Genomic DNA, 21,410 nt, shown 5'->3' on the forward strand with positions numbered 1-21,410 from the left:
GGGAGAAAACTTGTAAAACTCAAAACCTTGACAAAAAAATGATTGGTAAAAATTGCGGTTGCATGTGGTTGGAAAAACAAAATATTTTTTAAAACAACAAAGGATAGGTTGACTAAGGTAGAAAAGGGAAGAAAGAGTGAGATTCAGAAATGAGGATGATGTAAAAACAAATCAATCAATAAAATGAAAAGTTTTTAAATGAAGTGGTTGGATTAAATGTCTAAAATAGATTTCACCTCCAAATCCTACGATTTCTTGATTAGGAGAGGGGAGCAGGAGGGTGGGATTATAGAGCCACAATAACAATTTTTTTAAAAGTATCTTTTCATTGATTCCACATTGACTAGATAGCGCTGGAATGATCTGGGAGGTGGGAAGGGACAGAAAGGGAATTACACTTGCAGTCGCCGAAGTCCGGTGCAGAACAAAAGCAGAATCCGACATGCCGCCCATTCTCTAAATACCACCTTTCTCTCCCGGCTTTGCGGGCGGTGATCAGCAGCCCGCAGCCTCAGTGGGGTCTCCTAAGCCTCAGCCTTGGCCGTCGCCCAGCATCTCCTACAATCTTCCCGGTGCTCCCGAGAGACAGATCTGAGGCAAGTGGCCTTTGTGGCCAGAGCTCCAAGAGCTGAGTTCGGGCGGCCACACCGAGCCTAGGATCAGCTTTGGCGCGGATAGGAAAGGGCGAAGCAGCTCCGGGTTGCAGGGCTAATCTTTCAGTTTTCGCCCTTCCCCCTGCAAACTTTCGGCCGTGGTGACGGAAGCAGGAACTTCCATCCGCAGAATCCTTCCAGAGCAATTGCGTAGGATACAGATTTTCCCCTTCCCACCCACTCTCCCCCTCCGACTTTGCAGGCATTCTTCGTCAGGGAACTGTTTTGGGACTTTACCACCCTTCGCAGGGACCGTGGGGATTCCTGCAACTAAGTTCTTCCTGCCCCAGACTGCGGGCAGCAGCAGGCTTTCCTTGGAATCCTTGGGCAAAGGTAACTGCGTCTCCATTCCTGGCTTTATAAATCGCGCTCCCCTCCCATACCCAATGACACCCACTGGGATCTGAAAATGAAGCACCCCCTCCTTCCCTTGTACTTCTTTCCCAGATCAGACACCTGTCATTTCTAGGAGATCTATCACCACACTCCATAGTTATTTATATTCTTTAGAACTTTCATGTGGGATGGGGGGAGGGGTTGTTGTATGAATGTGTGTGTGTGGAGATGGGGAGGAAGGAGGATGTGGGTTGCATTAATTTTGCTTACCCCTAGAGGGCAGAACTAAGAACTAGGGGTGGAAGCTGCTAAAAAGTTGATTTCTGCTCATGTGTGGAAAAACTTTTCTAAAAATTAAATTAGAGACCTAGAAAATAGTAAGTCTGGCTAGAAGTCTGCCATAGGAGCTTGGATGATCACTTATTGGGAGGATTCCTGCTCTAATGTGATGGGTACCAGAGTCTCTGAGGTCCCTTCCACTAGATGCTGAGATTCTGAAAACTACTTCAGCAAACAATAGCAAGAAAAACAGAAGTCCAGGGATCAAAGGATTCAATATTCTGAACTGATAGAGACCTCTAAGCCAATGCCCAGATAAGGATCTGAAACCTAGAATGTTAAGACCTCCTTAAAGGTATACAGATAGCAGCCTGTCAATAGACCTTTATTAAGCTCCTACTATGTGATGGATTCTATGCTAATTATTGGAGATACAAAGAAAGGCAAAGGACAGTTTCTACTTTCAAGGAGCTCATGGCTAATGGAAAAAAGCAATACGCAAATAATTATATCCAAATAAGATAAAACAGAGATAATCAACAGAAGGAAGACATGAGAATTAAGGGACATTGGGAAAGACTTCTTGAAGGTGGAATTTGTGTCAAGGAGATGAAAAGAGGGAGAGAATGCCAGGTTCAGGGGCAACTGGTGAAAATTGGATGGGGTCCAGAGATAGGGTATCTGGTTTGATATACAGCAAGATCACTGTGACCAGGTTAAAGTATATGTGTGTGATGATGGTGGTGGTATGCAGAGTGCTGTAAGGTGTAAAGGCTTCAAATGCCTATTTTATAGTTGATCTGGAGATAATAAGGAGCCACTAGAATTTTATTGAATGGTAGAAAGAGGCATGATCAGACCTATGTTTTAGAAAGATTAGTTTGAAAGCTGAGTAGAAATAGGATTAGAGTGGAAAGAAAATTGAGGTAGGGAGACCAACCAACAGACTATTACAGGAGACCAGTGAGAGATAATAAGTATCTTCCCCAGGTTTGATGATTTTATCAGAGGATAGAAAGAGGAAACATATGGGGAAAAGAAAATGGATCCCTCATGTTACAAGGGTAAATGGCTAGAAGAGAGGCATAATAGACATCTCTAACCTCTTCTTCCATCACTCTTATTTACACAAGTCTTTCATCCTTGCCAGAAAGAGAAGCAGGAGGTTGGGGCCAATGACATCTCTGCTCTCCTATGAATTACATCTATTTGGTCCCTAAAATATTGTTCATCTAGCGGATATGATTAGGTTCTATTGAACTTCTGATCACTTTGCTATTTTGAGGAAAGAGAGATTCCCCAGCTCTATTTTCAGAGTTTGATCCCTTTCCTACCTAATACTATTTCCACAATGAACACACATAGTGAATAGCAAAGAACCCCATTTTCCTAATTGTAGCAAAACAACCAGAGAAGTTATACATAGAAGACTATATACTAGGTAATAGAATAGAAAGTGAAGCATCCCACCCATTATGATTCAGATAACTCAGACAGGAGAGAGAGAGAGAGAGAGAGAGAGAGAGAGAGAGAGAGAGAGAGAGAGAGAGAGAGAGAGACCTAGATTTCACTCTAAAAGTTCACAGAATTCTCTAGTGTGGCAAGCTGAAAATGAAGGCAGTTCCTTTCATGTTTTCCCAGAGTTTTTTCCTTCATCAACCTGAAGTGGTGTCTTCCATCCTCTCTCTTAAAGCTGGAAAGCAGGAGTGCCTAAAGTGACTCAGACCTGGAAAAAGACATCAAATTTGACCAATTCCAAAGGGGAATTGGCCATCGAAAGGGATTGATAAAGGCTGGAGCTCTTTGCCTATCACCAACTCTACCCCATCCCTCACACAGGGCAGGGTATTCATCTCTACCAATAAAAAGAGAGACAGAAGTTACATTCACAGATGTCCTGAAAATAAATTCAATAAGATTTGGCCAAAGATTGAATATAATGAATAGAATATGAGAGAGAATAAGGAGTTCAGGATGACACCTTGCCAGGATTTAAATTTGTTTCTCTAAATTCATTCCAATTTATTTTCTACTTTATTCTTCCAGGGATTTTTCATAGACCTCACAGTTACATTGGTGCCTGCCTTTTTTTCCAATAAGCTTTACAAGGAAATATGTAAAGAGACTTTCTGGCTCCTCTTGGTGCATTGTCATCAAAGGGGTAAAAAGGCTAAATGAAGGTCTGAGGTTAACAGGAAAATTTTAATAACAATTTTTTTCTTATCTAGTTTTTAACCCACTCCATCCATACAGAAGCTAATAACTAAGTTATTGTCTACAAAATGCTTATTAAAACATTTTATATACATAGGTTCTTAAATTATGAGTCTAGTCATACTTCTCACACCCTATTATATATATATATATATACATATATATGTATATACAGTGCATTCCAATAATTCAGTTCTCTGAACATTTATTAAGCAGATTCTGTACAAGACCCTGTTTACAATCTAATGGGGAAAAGTAAATACACAAATTCCTATGGCTATTAAAACTTTTCTTTTGGCTTAAGTTTTAATCTACTAGTAAAAGGCAACAATTTTTGGGGAGGGAGGATAACATGTAAAATTAATTATTCTCAGTATAAATAAGGTTTCTTACATCTTTTCTGAGTTCAGGTTCTAATAGAGATAATAACAAAGAGGATGGACATTGAGGCAGTCAAAGATTTGAATCATCATTCTGTTGCCTACATTTATGTGACCTAAGCTAATTACATAACTTCTCTGGATTTCAGTTTCCTGAGATGAAAAATGAATCTCTAAGGTCCCTTTCCAATTCAAATCCTATAATCTTGGCAGGGGTAGAGGGGGGAAAGGGAAGAGGAGGGAGGGAGAGATTCATAGAAATCAGAGATTAGGGCACCAAAATGCATTTTCTCCCCTACTCCGAAACTTTGCTCAGGTCAGTTTCTACTTTGTGCATAGTTCACTAATACTTATTTTTTTGATAAGATAATAAATAGCCAAGTAATATCACTGGCAAAGGAAATAAAAGGTTCAGACACCTATTAGAAAGTGGTGGCAATGTATAGGCTAACTCAAGTAATATGCAGAATGGTACTGAAACAGTAAAATTTTGTAAATTAAAACCTTATGTCCTAAATGCTATCATCATCACCATCATCATCATCATCATCAATACTATCAATCATCTTTTATTTAGCACTTACTGTGTGTTAACCACTGTTTGAATGAAGACCAATATTCAATTCTTCTTCCCTCTCTTCCTGCTAGGTGGAAGGAGAACCAGAAAGTTTTTCTAAGTCAGAGTAAATAAATACCTTTTCCAGTGCATTTCTGTAACATCTTTGTTTAGTTTAAGTATTAACAAGATGTAACAATATATATTTTGAGAGGCAATTTAGCAGAATGTATAGAAAGCCAATCCTAGCATTCAAGAAAATGTGGGTTCAAGCTTCCCAAACATAGAAGAAACTTACCTCTCAGTACCCCAAGACAACTACAACATAGAAGTCCTAGACAAATTGCCAATCTGAAGGAAGTTTTTCCACTGAGAGTTCTTTCAAGTGCAGTACTAAAATACTCAACTGACTGTGATCTCATTTATTTGGATTTTTTCTTTCAATGATATAAATTGAAACCCTTTCATACCAAACTATTTTCTTTCCTTATTTTTGTAAACAACTTATATAGTATTGGAATTTATTATTTTTTCTATTTGATAGAAGTTTCTTCTAACTCCATCTTATTCTGTTCTTCCCCCCTTTGGAAATTTCATCTTTTTCTCAGGTTGTGTTATTTAAATTCTTTATCTTTTTATCTCTTGATATTTGTACATTTTTGTATTAATATTAATAGCATATGAAAATAAAATTTTCTAATAATTTCCTTCATTTTCTTTTCATCTGTTATGATTTTTTTCATTTTTAAGCATGGTAGCTTAGTTTTCACTTTCAAATCAAATTAGTTAGCAGTTTAAAAGGCTTACTAGTTTCTTCAAAAAATCAGCTTCTATTGGGTGGTTAGGTGACACAGTGGACAAGAGCACCAGCCCTAGAGTCAAGAGTACCTGAATTCAAATTTAACCTCAAATACTTAATAATTACCTAGCTGTGTTGTCTTGGGCAAGCCACTTAACCCCACTGCCTTGCAAAAACCTAAAAAAAAAGAAATCAGCTTCTAGTTTTGCTTATCAGTTCAACATTTTTATTTTCTCAATTTTATTTCTTCTTGGATTTGCAGAATTTATATTTTTGTATTTAATTGAATTTCTTCATTTTTTTTAGCTTTTAAAGTTGTATATCCAGTTTGTTGATGAGATATATTTTACCCCTAGGAACTGCTTTGGCTATATCTCAAAAGTTTTTATATGTTGATGTTGCTATAATTTACTCTTCAACCTACCACATAATTTTGAATCTTTTCTTCAAGTACGCTTTAATACTTAAAATTTTTAATTCCATTTTAATAATAATAATAAATGCTGTATTCAGCAGTTTTAATTTTTGGAGTTTATGAAGTTTTTATGCATAATTTTGAACATAGTTTTTTAAATGTGGCATGTAGAATTGATATATTTCTAGATATATGAATCTACACACATATGCATATATAGACATATATTCTTTTGTTTCCCATTCAGCAATCACCAGAGATCTATTTATCAAACCTGACTTTTCTGAAATTCTATTCTTGTGCTTAACTTCTTTCATATATTTTAGTTATATCTGAAGGAGGCATATTTAAATCACAAATTATCTTAGTTTTGCTATCTATTTTTCCCTATAATTTGATTTTTTCTTTAAGTACTTAGAAACTTGTGTATATTTGTTTGATATTTATGTTATTTATATTATTTCATGATCTATAATGTCTTTATACATAATACAGCTTTCCTCTTTATCTTTTTTTAAAATGATGGCAGTTTTTACTGCTCCCTTCTCTGAGATCATGATTGTCACACCTGCTTTTTAAAATTGCCTAAGGCATAATTAATTTTATCCCAGCCCCTCATTTTAACTCTGTGTGAAGCTCTGTGTTTCATGTTTGCCTTACTAACAACATCTTAGTGAAGCCTGTTTTCTAATCCATTCTGCTTCCCTCAGTTTTATAGGTCTATTCATCCTATTCAAGTTCAGAGTTATGACTGTTAATTGTGTATTTCCTACCATAATATTTTCTTTTATTTTATCTTTTCTTTGTCTCCCACTCCATTCTTTATAAAGAAAAAGGTGGCAAAAGAAAAGGGAATGTGATCAACACTAGTAATCAATAATTGAAATGGTCTGCTCCTATTCCATTGATCTGCCTTTATTCTTTTTGTCAAAACCATTATGATAGGTTCTTAAACTTTATCTCATTTTAATCCTCTCTCTGAAGCTGAAGTTTGTTTTCCTGTGACTTCTTTGGTGTGAGCAGGCCCTGTCTGGTCCTGTTTTCTCGATGGTCTGGTTGTCATTGTTGTCGGTTCTCTATGAGATGAATGGTTCCGGATCTGACCCTCTTGCAATCACAATGTTTAGCTTTTTTCTGTCAGCTCCATGTAGATATTTGACCAAAAACTTTCTCTATATCAAAGATTTCCTTGCATAATTTTTAACAGGAAGTTGTTTTCATCTCCTCTTGGGCCCTTCCTACTTGGATATTTATCTCAGGCCTCCAATAAGACCCTGGACTGTATGCCCAGAAACTGAGCTGGCATTTTTTTCCTATTATACTTTTTTTTTTGGTTTTTCAAGGTAATGGGGTTAAGTGACTTGCCAAAGGTCACACAGCTAGGTGATTATTAAGTGTCTGAGGTCAGATTTGAACTCAGGCCCTCCTGACTTCAGGGCCAGTACTCTATCTACTGAGCCACCTTGCTGCCCCCACAAATATACTTTTGATAAGACCCCCACCCTGATACCCTGGGCAGGAGTTATAGAAGTTGACTCTGTTTCTGCCTCATCTTGCATCTTCATTTTATCAGGGCTGGGATTTCATTGGTTTCAGGTCCCAAATACTAGTGCTCACATTAGTTTTCTTACGGTAGCCCCAGTATTTGCTCATTTTAGGTTCTTGAAGTTTCTCACTGGCAACTTTCATGCCACTTACAAGAGTTGTCTTCTACCTCTCGGTCAAAGCCCTGGTCATCTTTTCATGAGATCTTGGATTGCAAGGAGAATCTTACTTCTTTTTTTCCTGGTTTTCTTGATCATTAATATTTTTGGTGCCCTTTTATTGGAGTGCATATGGGAGCCCTGGGCTCCTCTGAGATCCTCATATCATTGTTAACCAGAGGTTCTCTCAATGTTTATATGTTGTTGCTTTTTCATACCCATCATGACCCTTTCCATTGCTCTCTATATGATATTAATTTTCAATCCTTAGGAGAATATTGCATTTAATGTTTCACAGTCATCTAGATACACTGGTACAATGTTGATATGGGTCTTAGTTTCCAAGTAAATCTTGGTGTCATTAAGATTCCAATTTCCTGAATACACTTCAACCTCTTCTCCTTCTTCTTCTTCTGGACCCATTTTATGCATTTGTACTACCTACTTCAGATATACATGAAACCAGAAGGAAAGGAGTTTTCTGTATCAATAGTGTCAAGCTCCAACAGAAAGGGATCCTTGATGGCTACATATTGACTTATAAAGCCACATTGATATTATATTTATTTTATCATATTGTAAAATTCATTTGCTTAAACATTTTCCAATTTCATTTTAATCTGATTAGAGATGTGCTTGGGACTTTCATAGACACCTACAGCCTAAGCTGATACTTTGATTCCTCTGCACTACAACAGTGAAATCTTGAACCCAAACCAAATATAACCATGTATTGGTGCTAAACATCTGCTAGGTTTTTATGACTGGTTTGTTTCAAATACATTTCTCACCATCTAATAATCAAAATACATGAACCTGCCATTTTCTGTCAGAATCAACAAGAAATTGATAATTCTTTCAAAGCTGAATTAAATGGAATTTTTTCTTATTCATTATTTTTGACATTTGTTCCAGAGCTACAAGATTCCAGAGAATTCCATTGCTGAGCATTGCTTCTGAAACAATAAGAAAATCAGAGAACTCATCGTCTTTCAATTTTAAAAACTGAGCCTTGGTCAAAATCATAAATGTCCTTCAGAGTAAAGTTGGGCCTGACTTATGCTTTGATAATGATTTGTATTCTGATACCAACAAAATCAATCAGTTTGAGTTGCCCTACCAAGAGCCTGGAAGATGTCGTAATTGACATCCAGTTATCTCTTGCTAATGGAATCAGAGGCATTGAGCCCATACATACAGAAACTCAAGGAGATTGCATTAATTTTGGCTGTTTGACCAAAAACATAACAGGTAAAAAAAAAGTTTCCTTTGATTTTATTTTTTTACTATATGTTGTTTGAGATGAGTAAATATTTGAGATTATCAAATAAGAGGGGTTGCTTAAAAAAGTTAGGCACCAGTAGTGCTGAGTCTAGAGTAATTCAAATTACTTCTTTGATTCATGAATTCAAATTCTGCCTCAGACATTTACTAGCAGTGGCCCTGGGCAAGGCACTTATCCCTGTTTGCCTCATTATTAAAATGAGTTGGAGAAAGTAATAACAAACCATTCTACTGCCTTTGCTAAGAAAACCCCAAATAGGGTCACAAAATTTTGAACACAACTGAAAAAGTGACACAACAACATCAAAAAGGTTAAAATTAAATTTTCTACCACCTTAGATGATCAATTTTCAATAGACAATTATTTGGAATATTCCATTTTGTCATAAAGGAAAGTCTGGTGACATACAAAAAAAAATGGTGAACAGTATCCTCAACCAGAAAAAATATCCTTGAGCCTTAAATAAAAAAAGAATAAACACTGTGTCTTAAGGAGGGTTTTCGTTGAAGTGCAAAACAAAATCAGTAATTCTTTTACCACAGCTATATAAAAACAAAATAAAGTCAAAAGTTAAGGAACTTCAAAGAGACAAAAGAAAAAAGCAAGTTTTAAAAACTATTTTTTTATCCCAAAATGTTCAATGTGCACAATGTATAATGATCCTGATACTTTAGGATCTAGAGAAGTCCCGAATCATTTAATTACTAAAGACAGAACAGATTTGAAAAACTTTGAATCTGTTGAGAAGGAAGAAACTAAAATATTTTCTTGGGTTTGTTTGACTGATGAATGTTGTGTGATAATGTGAGGTGAGGTGATAAATCTCTTGGGCAGGTGTTAAATGTATTTAATGTCTTGTTTGTTGAGTGACTAAGAGGGAGGGTTGAGTTTTAAGTACTGACTGATAAGTAGAAAACTGACTGCCTAAAGAACCACCCCCCCCAAATATTCTTTCTGTAATTTATTAAATGACTATTATGTATAAGAAATTATGTTAGTTAAAAGTAAAAAATGCAATGATTCCTATTCTCATGGAGTTTACATTTTACTGGGGGAATACAACTCCTTTACAAATAAATACAAGGCTATTTGAGATGGCATAGTGGATAGAGCACCAGCCCTGGAGTCAGGTGTACCTAAGTTCAAATCTGACCTCAGACACTTAATAATTACCTAGCTGTGTGACCTTGAGCAAGCCACTTAACCCCATTGCCTTGCAAAAAAATCTAAAAAAAATAAAACCAAATAAATAAATACAAGGTAATTTGAGGAGAGAGGTAAGTCCTTCATTCTCAAAGAGGATCATAATGACATCACCATGTTGGAGTCAAGGTATGATGTATTCAACAGTGGCTATTCAGATGAATACAAACTGGGAAGGCTCTTACTACAATTGAGCACAAATAATCCACATAATAGTAACATAATTGAAAGCTTTGTACAGAGGAGATAGCATCTGAACTGAGCCTTGAAGGACTTTAGGAACTATAAATGATAGAGATAAGGCGAGATCATTTAATTCATTAGTAGAATGTTTATATAAAGACTTGAAAGATGGAGGTGGAATATTGAGTTTGGTGTACAGCTGGTAGATCAGTTTGGCTGGAGTTTAGCATGCAAGAGGAGAGCAGAATAAAGTTGGAAAGTTAAATTGTAGAGGAAGAGACAGAAGAGTTTGTATTTTATCTTAATGGCAATAGGGAGCCATTATAGTAGAGAAATAACATGGTCAGGATAAGAGCAACTAGAAAAAGTCCTAGTGTCTATCTGTTCCTTCAGGTTGGTACAGTCTAACTTCATTACTAGAAGATAGCTGATGGTCTAGACTTTACTTGATCTCACCTATTTCTCCAGTCTTTGTGGCTGAGGGCAGAATATTAAAGTCCCCAGCCAGCATAGAGAACAGTATTTAATATGAGAGTTGAGGAAGAAAAATAAGTTGAGAATGATTCAAGTTTGAGTGCTCTAGAAGTAGCACTGTTTTTATTTCACCTAAGTTAGTTTTTCCCTTTGGGGAAAAAGAGGCTGTCTCAGTATTTGATTGACCCAGAAGATTTGGCTTTCAATTATTGGTTTGGCTTTAAAGCATAAAAACTCCAGCCTATGAATAAGGACTTCAGAGGTTTTAGTAGAATTCTCATTGAGTGCCCTACAAGGTTGTGCCTTCCTGAATAATTATTGCCAATTATTATAGAAAACACGGAAATGAAGAAGAGTAGTGTATTTTATTTAAATCTAATTAGGAATAATTTTCTTTTAAAAATATTATTGGGGGCAGCTAGTTTTTGCAGTGGATAGAGCACTGGCCCTGGAGTCAGGAGGACCTGAGTTCAAATCCAACCTCAGATACTTAATAATTACCCAGCTATGTGACCTTAAGCAAGTCACTTAACCCCATTGCCTTGGGGGAAAAAAACAAAAGAAAAAGAAAAAAGTACAGACACATTAACAACAACATTGTAAGATGATCAACTGTGATGGTTGTAGCTCCTCTCAGCAGTTCATAGACCTGAAAGACTTGCTATGGACAATAGCATTCACATCCAGAGGAAAAAACTAGAGTCTGTCTGTAGAGCAAAGCATACTATGTTCACTTTTTAAAAACTTCCTCTTTGTTTTTCCTTTCTCTCTCATGTTTTTTTCTTTCCCCTTAGTTCTAATTCTTCATGACCAATATGTAAATATATTGAACAGAAATGTATATATACAACTTTTACCTGACTGCTGCCATGGGAAGGGAGGGTGGTAGAAAAATGTGGAACTCATAAATTTGCAAATGGATGGATATTGAAAAACTATCATTGCATGCAATTGAAAAATAAAATAAAATTTCAATTGAAAAAAGAATTAATACAGAGAAAAATTCAATAAAGGAAGAGAATACACACAAAATTGCCAACATATAAAAGGATTGTGTGATTAAAAGCAAATGGATAAGCAAAACAGATGGAAATTTGGAGGAAACTTATTGACATTATTATGGATTTTTATGAGCTGAGATTAATTACTCAAATCTAAGTTGTTGTAAGTTTATTTAGTCTGACTGATATTTAGATCAAAATTTAATATAAATAATCTACGATAAATATAAACAATAAAATTTACTTTTATAAGAAGGAAAATTATTTAACTATTGTACTTATGAACAAAGATGTTTATGTCAGCATATAAATTAATACACGTGTTTTCTGTTCAATCTGTCATAGTAACACATAAAAATTGCATATGTTATTGATTTATGTAAAATATTTAATTTGAAGTATTTCATTGTAGGGAATAAAGAGTGTAATTTGATTGTCTTTGATACTCGAAAGGCAACTACACAACCAAATTGCTACTTGTTTTATTGCCCCAATGAAGAAGCTTGTCCTCTGAAATCAGCAAAAGGAGTTGTGACCTATAGGATACTGAAAGGTAATGTAACATTTTAAAAAATTAAATAAGCCATTCATGTTTATTTACTATCTACCTTTTAAAATTTCCATATTTTAATAACGTACTTTTTAAATCTCAACTACATGAATTCAACTGTCATATTGCTTGAATCTTTTTTTTTAGTTTTTTTTTGCAAGGCAAACGGGGTTAAGTGATATATTGCTTGAATCTTATTGAGTAGTACACATTAATTGTTCATCTTTCCATTCATCAGTGGGTAATATACTTATCTGTTTTTTTCAGTGTTTTCTAGTTTAAATTCCATTTTATAAGATACCATTAAAATCACTTGTATTTTTTTAAACTTGAATTTGTATTTTCTATTTTAAATCAGGCTTTTAAATTCCACCCTAGTTATATCCCTCCTATAATTTTTTCTTTTAATAGGATAATTCAGAATAGTCACTTTTATTGCTATAAGCAGTAATTCTGATTTGTCTTCTGAGATCTTATTGTTCTTGATGTTTTCTGGATATTTTGAAATATTTTAAAATCTATGTTGGTTTTAAATATTATAACTAGTTAACAAAATACATTGAATTTATTTGTTTTTTAATATGATTATTATAATTTCATGAAATTTAATCCATTTGTATTATACATAGTAGGTTTCTCTTTTACCACTTTTTTATTATTGTTTTTTCTCATTTGTTAAATTCTTTTACTAAATGTAAATATATTTTAATGTGCTTTATATTTTATGTCAATCATAATACTTAATTTGAATATAAACTCTATTTTGTTAGAAAAAAATATTATTTCCCTTAAAATATATATTTATGATGTATATATAAAATATTAAATATATATTATGTATATATTATATATATAAAGCTCAGAGCATTTTATTACTTCCTTAGGAACTTATTTGGAGTACTTCATTTATAGCTTTTGAAAATCTAAGTTGCAGATTTTTGTTGGTAAATTCTTCAAAGTCTTATTTTTCCTCTGAAATAATATCTTTTATTTTTGATATTTGTAGTCTATGTGTTTTAGGGATTAAATACTATTTTATAATATGATTTCTGTATAGTTTCTTGAAGATTTATTGTTTTGTGTTTTAAAAAGTTCATAATTACTCTAACTTTCAAAACATAATTTCTTTTTCTCTTTTTCTTTTTTGATGCTTTTTATTTATAATTCTGAAATTTAGCAATCATATATATCTTTAATTAAGATTACTTCTTTGTTTTGATCTTGTCTACCTAAAAAACTTTCTCAATTTTCAGTTCCAAATTCTCTCCTATCTTCTTCTCTTCCTCCACTTATTGAGAAGGCAAGAATTACAATATCAATTTTGCATATGAAGTCATGCAAACCATTTCTATATTAGTCATATCTGGGGGAAAACCAAGAACAAAGAAAAAGAAAATGTATGCTTCAATTTATACTGAATTCATCAGTTTTCTATCTGGAAATGGATAGTATTTGTCATTATGAATCCTTTGGAATTATGGTGGATCATTGGTCAGGGTAACTAAGTTTTTCACAGTTGATTATCTTTACAACATTATTGTTATTATGTAAATTGTTCTCCAGGTTCTGATCCCCTCATTCTGCATCAGTTCTTAGAGATTCTTCTAGGTATTCATCATTTTATACAGTACAATAGTATTATTACATCACCTTCATATACTATAACTTTGTTCTGCTATTGGTTCTTCATTTGTTGACCTAATGTTACATTATAATATGAGAATAACCTTTCTAGGTCACTGCCCTTTCCCCTCAAATGGGTAGAGAGATGAGAGGTAATAAATCAATTTACTTAGTAACTAAAGAGTAGTAGCATGCCTGAGCAGGAAAGTATAGAACCCAAAGAAGAAACTATCAACAGGAAGCTAAGTGGCATAGTTTATAGAATGGAACTTGGAATTAGGAAGACCTGAGTTCAGATCCAATTCAAATTAGATAATAGCTGTGTGAAACTGGGCAAGTTACTTACCTGATCTTTCTCAGTTTCCTCAACTGTAAAATGTGTATAAAAGTAACATCTCCCACTCAGAATTGTTTTGGCTACAAAATTAGATAATATTTTAAAGCATTTTATAAACTTTAAAAGCATTATATAAGTGCCAGCTATTATTATAATTATAATATATCTCCTCTGGGTAATTTTTACCTTCCTCCCCCTTATTTTTTCTCTCTTTCCTTCTCTCTTTTTTACATCTATTCACCCTTCCTGTCTCTTTTCCTCTTTTTTCTCCCAATCTAGAATGGGTTTATAGTTAACTCTTTCCTTTAGAGGATTTGACATGACTGATTCTCTATCTTCTTACTGTCAACCATCTTGCAGCAATTTCTCAGTAATTTTTTGTGTTACTTTAAAATATGTATTCAGAAGATTAAATTTTGAAAAGATTTTTGCAACATCCAGAAAAGTAGGAAATAGAAAAATCCTGTTAGTTGAAATCAGGTGAATTAAGAAATTATAGAAAGAGAACTGAATATTTCATTTTCACTTTAAGAATATATACACACATATACATTTTCCTATTCCTTCATTGAAGACTTTAATAAAGACATTTTTGTAATTCCTTTTTTAAACAATAACAGAATAATGAGAATTATTTCAGAGCCTTGAACATACAGTGAATACATTTGATTTATCTTATTTAAAAAACAATAGTCAATTACAATACTACATAGTTGTCTGATATCAAATTAACAAAAGAAACCCTGGGGGCGGCTAGGTGGTGGTAGTGGATAAAGCACTTGGACTCAGGAGTACCTGAGTTCAAATCCAGTCTCAGACACTTAATAATTACCTAGCTGTGTGGCCTTGGGCAAGCCACTTAACCCCATTTGCCTTGCAAAAACCTAAAAATCAAAAAAAAAAACCCAAAAGAAACCCAGAGGCTTCTCCTTACAGTGAATATTTACTGAATAATTTCTTTAATAGGACATTTATATATCCTGCAAATTTACCCTCACCAACGTCTCCCTTTCCCCCAACCAAAAATTGGTTAGTTGTTTAAATTTTGTCTGTTTTTAACATTGAAAGGAAGTAAATCAGAATAAGTAAAGTCAGGGTTGTACTAGATGGTCTCTGGAGTCCTTGCTGATTATGTGATTTGATAGGGACTGTTATTTTTTTTTCTTTACATCTCAGGCACTTAGCACAGTGCTAAGGTGCATATTAAGCAACTATGATAAATATTTGTTGAGTGACTAATTGATTTGGTGAAGGCAATATGCAGCCAACTGTTTGTACTTATAGGTTATTTTCAAGTCAGCTGTAAAAAAAATGGGTAAATTGTATCCTGAATTCAAGGATAGGGGAGCATGGAATATCACTATTCATACCTTTTTCAGGATTGATTACTATTTCTCTTCACAGTCCATTCATAACTGCCATACAAATATTCAATGGCCTCTTATCTTTTTGAGAAATAAAAAATTTGAGTTAGAACTAAAGTGCCATCAAATTTTAAAGACTTCTGTCATTTATCAGTGGATTTTAATTATATATTGTGTCAATAATTTCTCCTGCTGACATTAGTGAAAGATTTCCCCAACCTTTCTTCTAGCACCTTGGCTACTTGGGTTAGCTCTCTGACACTAGAAGTCAGAGCCACACTACTCCTTGTTCCCATGAAATCTCATTTTCATTTACCATCTATCTATGAATATCTCTATTTTATAGATTGATAAATGATTATAATGTGCTAAACCTCTTTAGCAAGAAAAATCTTAAATATTTTATTTTCTGTATACTTTCAGATTTTTCTCCTTTACATAAAGCTGATTTACCACATCCAGATACAACCCCCCAAAGTTATTATTTGACTAGAAAATCTTCACAAGGAATCATGGACCCGGTACAACTGACAGCTCAACTGAATCAAACTAACATTTTGCCAAAAGCTACAGTATCTCAGAAGCTTGAAATCCAAGATAACTTTGGGAACACAGTAAATAAGAGTGATGAACTGAGTTCACAACTTTCTGGATACAAAAGTAAAGGGGATCTTCAGGGCTCAGAGTTCTCCTTGAAACAAAAAGTAACTAGTGTATTTTCTGAAAATGCAATTGTATTTCCAGATAAGGTAGTTGCTACATCTCAATCCACTGCCCCCACATCTCTGGTACCTGCTACTTTGCAATCTACTATCCCTCCTCCCTTGCTTTCTGCAATTTCCCAGCAGTTGGTTGTTCCTTTAAAAGTTACTGAACCTCATCCTACAGTATTCACTACTCCTCACACTGTTTCTACTACTACTGTTACTAACCCGCAGTCCCTCACTGCCACAATTTCTGCAGTTTTTACAACTACTACAACCCTGCCTACCAAAATGACAAAAACATCTTCATCTACAATGCTCAATGCAGCTACTAGCATGAAAGTTACCTTAGGAACAGTGCAGTTTAGAGAAACCAGCAATTATCCAATTTCTAGCAATAATGATGTTAAGTACTTGTCAACATTTCCATCATCAAGTGTTGATTCCTTTGCTGTAAATAAAATTGCTTCCCATGAAAATGGAAAACTTGGTTTAGACTATCCCCTGCTTGATAGTGTTTCAAGAAATAGATTCCATTTTCAGTTTGAAAAATGGACACTCATAGGTACATTGTTCTGTGGACTATTGTTTTTGGTGATAGGTCTCATACTACTTGGCAAAAAGCTTTCAGAATCCCTTCAGAAAAAAAAGTATTCTAGATTAGATTATTTGATCAATGGAATCTATGTTGATATTTAAACAGAAATTGGGATATCTTTGATTCTTAGCTAAGCAATTAGAAAATTCAAATTGTTCTTTATCAGTTAACTTTCAGGAGATTACAAATTAGATTTAGAGACTAGCCCTTGCTAGTGTCATTTTAAAAAAGGAACAGAAACTGAACCAGTTATCTCAGAAATTTGACTAAAATATTGAATATATTAAAGTATTACTAAAATATCACAGAACAATTAATACATTAAAAAAAACCCTAGGTAATCGTAAAAGAAAAGTGCTGTCAATTAAATATTTCTGATTCCAAATAAGATCAACTTCGACATGACATGAAGGTTCTTTGAATATAATTACGTTTTTACGTTGGCTTTTAAACACTATTTTAAAAATTTAAATATTATACCACTTAGGTTTGTTTTCTAATCAATAAATGAAAAAAATCTGTTGAATCTGAGACGTCATGTCCATTTCTGTATTTTTGAAATTATCCTTATTGGCCAAGTTATTAGTTGATTAAAATCTGTATCACATTTTAATGACAAATATACCTAAAAGCATATTGTGATATATTCTTAAGTCCTCAGTTTATAGTTAGCTCAATTTCATTACTTGCCAAAAGAACTTTTGGGGTCATTTAATGTATGGTAGACAATGAGCTACATAGATTACTTCTATCTTATTTGAGAAAGTTGTTTCACTGTTGTTCAAAATAAAAAGTTTCCCAATTTTGTATATGGCCTAAAATAGAATTCATTCACTTTGATGTTTATTAGTTTTTAAGATAAATTCTCGTAAAATGATTCTCATAAATGATTCTCATAATATAATAGACTTGAATCTGGAAATGACTTTATAGAACTAGTCCACCTAAATTTATAGATAGGGGAAAAGTAGGCCCTGAGAAGTTAATTGATTTGTCCAAAATAATCTAACCAAATATAACCAAACCCATTTCTCCTTCAACTATACCATACTGTCTCTCAATTTAAACTTTTAGAGAACTATATATTAGTAGTTACTGGGTGAGCCTAGAGATGTGATTTTGTTTCTCTGGGTCTCATTTGTAGGCTGAGGCAACTGGACTAAACTAGGGATTTCAAATACAAGATGGTGGTTCTAAATTCATATTATATGGCTCTTCAGTGTAAATTTGATCAAGAGATTTCAATAGAAATAGTTTAAAATACATAAGTGAAATGAATTTGATGCAAAAATGCAATTTGAATTTGATACTATCAGTCTAGAAAACTTCCAAATTCAATTCAAGCTCTTCTACATTAGAAATAATGTTCAGCTCTGCCTAACTCTTTCTATGAAACCAATATGGTGCTGATACCTAAACCAGGAAGAGTTAAAACAGAGAAAGAAAATTATAGACCTATCTCCCTGATGAATATAGATGCAACAATATTAAATAAAATCTTAGCAAAATGATTATAAACAAGTTATCACTGGGATAATACATTTTGACCAAGTAGGATTCATCCCAGGAATGTAGGGTTGGTTCAATATTAGCAAAACTGTTAGTATAATCAATTATATCAACAACAAACGTATCAGAAATTATATGATCATATCAATAGATGCTGAAAAAGCTTTTGACAAAATACAGCACCCATTCCTACTAAAAACACTAGAGAGTGTAGGAATAAATGGACTGTTCCTTAGAATAATTAGCAATATCAATCTGAAACCATCAACAAGCAATATATTCAATGGGGAGTGGCTAGAGGCATTCCCAATAAGATCAGGGGTGAAGCAAGGATGCCCATTATCACCACTACTATTAAATGTCATATTAGAAATGTTAGCCTCAGCAATTAGAGAAGAAAAAGAAACTGAAGGAATTAGAATTGGGAAGGAAGAGACAAAACTCTCACTCTTTGCAGATGACATGATGGTCTACCTAGACAATCCCAAGAAATCATACAAAAAACTACTGGAAACAATTAGCAATTTTAGCAAGGTTGCAGGATATAAAATAAACTCTCATAAATCCTCAACTTTTCTATATATGAGGAGCAAGATACAGCAGGAAGAGCCAGAAAGAGAAATCCCATTCAAAGTAACCTCAGACAATATAAAAGACCTGGGAGTCTATTTGCCAAGGCAGACTCAGAAGCTTTTTGAAAACAATTATGACACTTCTCATGCAAATAAAATCAGATTAAAATAACTGTGCAAATATCAACTGCTCATGGATAGACAGAGCTAATATAATAAAACTTACAATTCTACCAAAACTAAACTGCCTGTTTAGTGCCCGACCAATCAAAATTCCAAAAAGTTACTTTAATGAGTTAGAAAAAGTTGTAAGTAAATTCATATGGAGAAATACAAAGTCAAGAATTTCCAGGAATTCAATGAAAAAAAGTACAAAAGAAGGTGCCTTAGCCCTACCACATCTCAAATTATATTATAAGGCATCAGTCATCAAAACTGTCTGGTACTGGCTAAGAAACAGAGTGGTGGACCAGTGGAATAGACTAGGTGCAATAGCAGGAAATGATTATAGTAATCTGGTGTTCCATAAACCCAAAGAGTCCAGCTATTGAGATAAAAACTATCTCTTTGATTAAAAGTACTGGGAAAATTGGAAGTTTATATGCAAGAAACTTAGATTAAACCAACACCTCACAACCTATATCAAGATAAGATCAAAATGGATACAGGATTTAGACATAAAAAACAATACTATAAGCAAATTAGAAGATCAAGGACTGGTTTACCTGCCAGATCTATGGAAAGGGAAGCAGTTTATGACTAAGAAAGAGATGGAGAACATCACTTAAACAAACTAGATGATTTCAATTACATTAAATTAAAAATCTTTTGCACAGATAAAACCACTGTAACCAGGATCAAAAGAAATGTAGTAAATTGGGAAACAATCTTTACAACTAATGTTTCTGACAAAGGACTCTTTTCTAAAATATACAGAGAACTGAGTCATATTTTTAAAACAAAAAGCCATTCCCCAATTGACAAATGGTCAAAGGATATGCAAAGGCAATTTACAGATGAGGAGATCAAAGCAATCCATAGTCATATGAAAAATTGCTCTAAATCATTATTTATTAGAGAAATTCAAATTAAAGCTTCTCTGAGGTACCACCTCACACCTCTCAGACTGGCCAATATGACCAGAAAGGATAACAATCATTGTTGTAAGGGTTGTGGGAAATCTGGGACACTATTACATTGCTGGTGGAGCTGTGAACTCATTCATCCTTTCTGGAGAGAAATTTGGAACTACACCTAAAGGGCAACAAAAATGTGCATACCCTTTGATTCAGCAATACCACTACTGGGTCTATACCCTGAAGAGATGATGAAAAAGAGTAAAAACATCACTTGTATAAAAATATTCATAGCAGCTCTGTTTGTGGTGGCAAAGAATTGGAAATCCAGTAAATGTCCTTCAATTGGGGAATGGCTTAGCAAACTGGTATATGTATGTCATGGAACACTATTGTTCTATTAGAAACCAGGAGGGATGGGAATTCAGGGAAGCCTGGAGGGATTTGCATGAACTGATGCTAAGCAAGATGAGCAGAATCAGAAAAACACTGTACACCCTAACAGCAACATGGGGGTGATGATCAAACTTGACGGACTTGCTCATTCCATCAGTGAAACAATCAGGGACAATTTTGGCCTGTCTGCAATGGAGAATACCATCTGTATCCAGATAAAGAACCATGGAGTTTGAACAAAGTTCAAGGACTGTTCCCTTTAATTTAGGAAAAAAACTGATATCTTATTGTCTGATCTTGTTATCCCTTATACTTTATGTTTCTTCCTTAAGGATATGATTTCTCTCTCATCACACTCAATTTGGATCAATGTACAACATGGAAACAATGTAAAGACTGATAAATTGCTTTCTGTGGGGGGTGGGGGGAATTGTAAAACTCAAAATAAATAAAATTTTTAATTAAAAAAAATGTTCAGGGCTTTAAAAACCCTGATTCTTAAGTTGTTGGCATACTTTGATTCTTATGAATACACAATAGCGTACATTACTGTTTATATACACAACTTTCTCAAGAAAATTTTGCCATGTATTTTAGTTAATTGTCATGCCTATTTTTTAATCTCTAAATACATATATAAACTTTCAACCATGAACACTAGAGGACAGTAGTATAATAAGTATAGTTAAGAACACAAGGAACTTCTTCCTTTTCTTCTCTATATGGAGCACACAGAGTCTACTGAAAGAAAGGGTTTTTTTTAAAATTAGGATGCAATTTTTTGAATAATGAATTCCATGAAGTGGTCACATTATTTGCCTTCATGCTTTATTTCAAACTAACTTTCAGACTATTTTTCAGCTTAATGGCTTGATACAAATATTCACTGGCTTTTTGTAAACTTAAAGCAATTTCATGAAATAAAAAGTTGAATAAGAACCAAATATCTTTGACTTTTAGGCTCTTCTGTGATTTGTTTGTGCTTTTGAAGAATATAACTATAAATAAGACCTACTGGTGACATGAATGAAAAATTCCTTCAGTGTGTCTTGCAACATTGTGGTTATCCTAATCACTTCTGTGCCATTGAAAGAAAGGACAATCCTGCAGCTCTTCTGATTTTCTCTGCTTGTTGTCACCACTGTGACTAAGATAGCATTTCTTCCTATTCCTTAGGGTCAACGTTTTATGAATAGATTC

General features: G+C 33.9%; 1 protein-coding gene across 1 annotated transcript; it reads left to right on the forward strand.

The window, feature by feature from the left end:
- Window positions 1–416: 416 nt before the first annotated feature.
- Window positions 417–21,144, forward strand: MANSC1 (MANSC domain containing 1). The gene is made up of 4 exons (XM_074194573.1): window positions 417–986; window positions 8,251–8,586; window positions 11,894–12,034; window positions 15,779–21,144. The coding sequence occupies exons 2-4, from the start codon at window positions 8,364–8,366 to the stop codon at window positions 16,756–16,758; spliced, it is 1,344 nt and encodes a 447-aa protein (XP_074050674.1). The 5' UTR covers window positions 417–986; window positions 8,251–8,363; the 3' UTR covers window positions 16,759–21,144.
- Window positions 21,145–21,410: the final 266 nt, after the last annotated feature.

Source organism: Macrotis lagotis, chromosome 7, assembly GCF_037893015.1.
Source record: "Macrotis lagotis isolate mMagLag1 chromosome 7, bilby.v1.9.chrom.fasta, whole genome shotgun sequence".
Lineage (NCBI taxonomy): Eukaryota > Metazoa > Chordata > Mammalia > Peramelemorphia > Peramelidae > Macrotis > Macrotis lagotis.